Source organism: Sinocyclocheilus grahami, unplaced genomic scaffold (genome assembly GCF_001515645.1).
Source record: "Sinocyclocheilus grahami isolate Dianchi unplaced genomic scaffold, SAMN03320097.WGS_v1.1 scaffold201.1, whole genome shotgun sequence".
NCBI classification, from domain to species: Eukaryota; Metazoa; Chordata; class Actinopteri; order Cypriniformes; family Cyprinidae; genus Sinocyclocheilus; species Sinocyclocheilus grahami.
In genome coordinates this window covers 853863-859404 of record NW_015505380.1, presented here as the reverse complement: position 1 = coordinate 859404, position 5542 = coordinate 853863, and the positions used below count along the sequence as shown (strand labels likewise).

At 41.1% G+C, this 5542-nt stretch overlaps 1 protein-coding gene across 1 annotated transcript in view; it reads left to right on the top strand.

Annotated features, from left to right (window-relative positions):
* The window catches only part of fbn1 (fibrillin 1), an 88826-nt gene that overhangs the window by 17530 nt on the left and 65754 nt on the right, over window positions 1-5542 (top strand). The window contains exons 9-13 of the mRNA XM_016285771.1: window positions 543-668; window positions 2384-2536; window positions 3504-3743; window positions 4765-4911; window positions 4990-5109. Coding sequence (XP_016141257.1) covers window positions 543-668; window positions 2384-2536; window positions 3504-3743; window positions 4765-4911; window positions 4990-5109 — 786 coding nt within the window. The remainder of the gene's footprint in view (window positions 1-542; window positions 669-2383; window positions 2537-3503; window positions 3744-4764; window positions 4912-4989; window positions 5110-5542) is intronic.

Sequence of the window (5542 nt, the reverse complement as noted above, 5' to 3'; positions counted from 1 at the left end):
GTTCTGGTGTGAATCAGGAGAGAAATCTGCACAGATCAAGCAGCGTTTAAACAGCTCTAAACTAATATGTGGCTGGATTTTGATGCGAGAGACAACAGCAGATGCACACTGGAGGAAGTGTTATTATTGATTATAGATTCAATGTATTGTAGTTAAAAACGTCTTAATGCTGGATGTGTTTCAGCTTTTGTCTTCTCCAGATGTTAACTGATGGACTGGAGTGCTGTGGATTATTGTGATGTTTTTATCAGCTGTTTGGACTCTCATTCTGACGGCACCCATTCACTGCAGAGCATCCATTGCTGAGCATAAGAGATAACTTTCAGAAATCTTACTGACCCCAAGTAGTGTAGATATCAATTACTACTGCAGTCATTATCCAGAAGATCATCACATGTCCTTCAGAAGATGTGCAGGTAAGTAGCTGCACTATAGCTTGGACTAGTATGATTTTCTCAGACGGTCAGCGTTTGATGGTGAAGGGGTGTGTACTGTAGCGGCTGGTTTAAGCGTGATGATCTGATGGGTTTTGTGTCTCTCAGACATTGACGAGTGCTCTCAGATCCCGGGCCTGTGCAGTGCAGGTCAGTGCTCCAACACCATCGGCAGCTACTTCTGCAGGTGTCCGGTGGGCTTCGACACGGCGCTGGACGGCTCGCGCTGCATCGGTGAGTCCCACCGACTCTCACTGTCACAGTCTGACTCATTAACCTCTCCTCCTGTCTGCTTCCTGCTGTGTGTGTTTCCTCCGTGTGTGTTTGCAGAGAAACTATTCACATTTTCTTAATGCTCAGATTTACAGTTGTAATAAAAACCTAAAGGAGGAGGGCAGTAGATCCTTCGAAATCCACTGTAAACTCACATTCAGATCTGAAGTGAAACACCCACTTCACACCATCTCATCAGTTCACTATGAGAAAGCCATATCTTGCGTGTTTTTCTCATTCTCGTTCTCATTTCTGAAGGCTCGAAGTTAATATTTCAATAAGTTAGTAACACGTTTGCATGTTAACGGTCTCTGATGTTAGTGGTCACATGACATGCAGCTAAAAAAATTAATTGTTTCATCTTTGTTAGTAAGTGTTTTATTTAAACCGGGTTTGAATGTCATTTGACTTGAATTGACTTTGGCAGAACATGTACAGTTGCTGATGAATTACGTGAAACTGTAAAAATAAGTGTTTGTGTGTGAGGCCTTCAGAGGAGGCCGTCCTCTGTGTGTGTGTGTGTGTGTGTGTGTGTGTGTAAGTGGGTCAGTGGTCTTCAGCTGATGTGTGTTGGCTGTGTTTGTGTGGAAGGAATGTGCGCAATGACTCGAGCCACTCCAAACGTTTCCTGAGCCAAACATCCCTTTCTTCTCCTCCATCATCGCGCTCCGCTCCGCTCGCTCGCTCACGTTACTCCTGCAGCTGGAGATGCTCTGTCATTACACAAACTGTGCCGTCACACCGCGAGTGTGTGTGTGTGTGCGTGTGCGTGTGTGTGCGTGTGTGTGTGTGTGTGTGTGTGTGGCCACATACCCAATGCGAGGTGACATACGCATGTACCCAGCTAACAAAAACATGATCTAAGTTGTGAAAACATTATTTCTGAAAGCTCTATGAACATTCAAAACATAGTTTTTAAAAATATTTTAAAAACATTTTTTTTTATGAGAATGTTAAGGGAACATTCCATTGTATCATTTTACAAATATTAAAGAAACGTTACTTTTGAATGTTCTCTGAACATTCTGAAACAAGTTGCAACATTTAAAAAACATTAGATGAATGTCCAACTAAAATGTTTCAGGAAAAATTATTCCATGAATGTATAAATAATGTTTTTGTACTAACACTTTGAGAACATTATTAAAGGCCAGATAACTCTGAACGATCGTTCTGTTAACGTTTGATCATAACTTTGAGAAAACCTTTCCAGAACGTTCTGAGAACGTTCTCTGTTAGCGGGGTAGATGTGTGTTTGTGCATCACTAAAGGACGTTTCCCCGATTCACAAGTGTTTTTTAAACAGATGTTCTCTTTAGCCAATAAGATGTGAGTTTTTAACCCAGCCAATCATAGTACGCACACATGATCATATGAAACAGTTTGTACATGTAGAAACATTGAGAAATGTGCAAACACACTTGTGTATTTTAATTGTTTTTCATTTGCAAATAGTATTTTGAGATTATGAACGAGTGAACATAGCAACACCTTAGCAACCACCCTGAGTACCATAGCAGCCACATAGCAACAACTTAGCAACCACCCCGGGTACCCTAGCAACCGCATAGCAACACCGTAGCAACCACCCCAATTACCCTCGTTGCACTTACTGTGTGACTGCATCAGATGATGGTAGCTCATGTAGCGTTCTGTGTTTGTGTGCTCCACTCCAGACGCTCGGACAGGCTTCTGCTACGCTAACATCGTGAGCGGGCGCTGTGCTAATCTGCTGCCGCAGCGTATGTCCAAGAGCCAATGCTGCTGTGAGAACAGAGGATGCTGGTCTGGATCCAGCGTCCCAGAGATGTGTCCCATCCGCGGAACAGGTGAGAATGAGAATTCATGGCGCTCTCAAGTCTCGTCTCTCAGTTCAGTTCAAACTGCTTTACGTGGCTTTTATTTAAATGACATAGAAAACAGTTAAGAACAGCTGAACAATTGAAATAGTATTTTGAACAAGCACCATAAAAGCCTGTAGTTGAACTTAACAATAACACAGAATAGCATACGCAAAATAAGTCGCTGGGGTATATTTGTAGCAATAGCCAACAATACATTGTATGGGTCAAAATTATACATTTCTCTTTTATGCCAAAAATCATTAGGATATTAAGTAAAGATCATGTTCCATGAAGATATTTTGTAAATTTCCTACCGTAAATATATCAAAACTTAATTTTTGATTAGTAATATGCATTGCTAAGACGACAACATTTAAAAGACAAAATTTTTTTGCACCCTCAGATTCCAGATTTTCAAATAGTTGTATCTCAGCCAAATATTGTCCGATCCTAACAAACCACACATCAATGGAAAGCTTATTTATTAAAATCTCATGACCCTTATGATTGGTTTTGTGCTCCAGGGTCACATATGTGTAACTCAATATTTTAACTAATTGCAAAAGCTGAATAATCAATCAAAAGTCTACTGATTAATCAGTGAAATAATCACCGATTAGTCGATTAAGCATTCTAATAATCGTTAGATTAATCGATTATCAAAATAATCATTTGTCATGACCCTTATGATTGGTTTTGTGCTCCAGGGTCACATATGTGTAACTCAATATTTTAACTAATTGCAAAAGCTGAATAATCAATCAAAGTCTACTGATTAATCAGTGAAATAATCACAGATTGGTCGATTAAGCATTCTAATAATCGTTAGATTAATCGATTATCAAAATAATCATTTGTTGCAGCCCTAATTATTGTGGTACAGAAATTGTAACATTGTAACACTCTAACTAACAAACTGAAACTGAATAATACTCTCTCTCTCCCTACTCAGAGGAGTATCAGAGACTCTGTCTGTATAGTCACACGGTTCCTGATCCAGACCGACCAGATCTGATTCCGCTTCCGGGTCCAGGTCCGCTTCCGCTTCCGCTTCCGGGTCCTGGTCCTCGTCCTGGTCCTGGTCCTGGTCCTGGTCCGGGTTTTCCCGATGACCCACGAGATCCTTACCCTCGTGATCCGATACCTTTGCCGCCCACATCTGTTGACCTTCCCTCCTTCACCATCAGACCTGGTAATGCACACAAGCAAACACCTCCGCGCTCTGTACTGAAGGGCTGTTAAGGGCAAAGACACGCCTCACTTCCTGTTTACTTCCTTGCTGTCAGTTTGTAAATGTGTTACAAATGGATTGGTATATGAAAGTGTTCATATCAACAACACTTCAGTAACTTCTTACTGGCTTTGTGTCAGAATCATCTGTTCCAAATGCCAGGCAGATCTGATGAAAGAGCTGCGTGTGTTGAACACACTTCAGTCGCTTCCTGTTTGCTTCACATTTGCTTTGCATTTGATCAGTGATTCTCAACCTCTTTGACTCCAGGGCGTCCATAATATTCAAAGGCTGACATGTTTCCTCTGGATCATCTGCTGTAATGACAACGTTTTTTTGTTTACTTTTTTTTTTAATTTACAGAAACTATGAGTGTTCATAGATTCAAACAAATCGAATTTAAATTCAAATTAAGATAATAAGATTTTAGGATTCCACAAGTTTCCAGAAGCTGAATGTTTTTCAGGGTCCCTGCTCTTTTTAACCACTGAATTCATTACTTTTTTTGATAAGGGCTTAAAAAAAATATGTTTACTCTCTAAAAATGTATTAATCCTGCATACTTCTTGCAGAATTTTTATCCAATGCACATATGAATGATTCCAGATGTGCAAGGCACTATATTTTTTTCTACTTGATAAGATATTTTACAGCATGGCATGACTAGAAAATTGTAAAATCATAATAAAATTCCCATGGCATTTTAAGATCTGAATAATTTCCATGATGTTTCATGTCTAGAAATCTTTTAAAATGAGGCTTCCTCATATCAGTGATATTTTAGTATCAGTGAGATACTATTATAGTTTTTATTATTATTTTGAATCAGTTTTTATTTTTATATTTTCTGATTTGATTTAAACTTTAGTTAAAGTGTTAGCAAACTCAGCTAGTTTATCAAATTTCTCAACTTTTCTCCATTCATGTGTCACAGTGTTGAGACTCTGAGCCTGACGGTTTCCCATCTCTCTCTCTCTCTCAGTCATCCTGTCTCAGAACGTCAGCATCAGGAACATGTGCGAGGCATTTCGTAACCTGTGCATCAACGGCCGCTGCGTGCCGACGCCAGGCAGCTACCACTGCGAGTGCAACATGGGCTACCGGCTGAACGGCCGCGGCGAATGCATCGGTCAGTGCGTCGCCTGATATCAGACGTGTGGAAGTTGTCTGCGGTGAGCGTTTGATCACGTGTTGTGTGTGTGTTTAGATGCGAACGAGTGTGAGCGGAGCCCCTGTGTGAACGGGGAGTGTGTGAACACCCCTGGATCCTATTACTGCCAGTGTCCCACCGGATTCCAGAGCACGGCCACCAGAACCGAGTGTCGAGGTAAACATACACAAACACACACGCCACATGCGCACACTAGGGATGCACGATATTATCGGAACTAGGGGTGCACGATATTATCGAAACTAGGGGTGCACCATATTATCGGAACTAGGGGTGCACAATATTATCGAAACTAGGGGTGCACCATATTATCGGAACTAGGGGTGCACAATATTATCGAAACTAGGGGTGCACCATATTATCGGAACTAGGGGTGCACAATATTATCGAAACTAGGGGTGCACCATATTATCGGAACTAGGGGTGCACAATATTATCGAAACTAGGGGTGCACCATATTATCGGAACTAGGGGTGCACAATATTATCGAAACTAGGGGTGCACCATATTATCGGAACTAGGGGTGCACAATATTATCGAAACTAGGGGTGCACCATATTATCGGAACTAGGGGTGCACCATATTATCG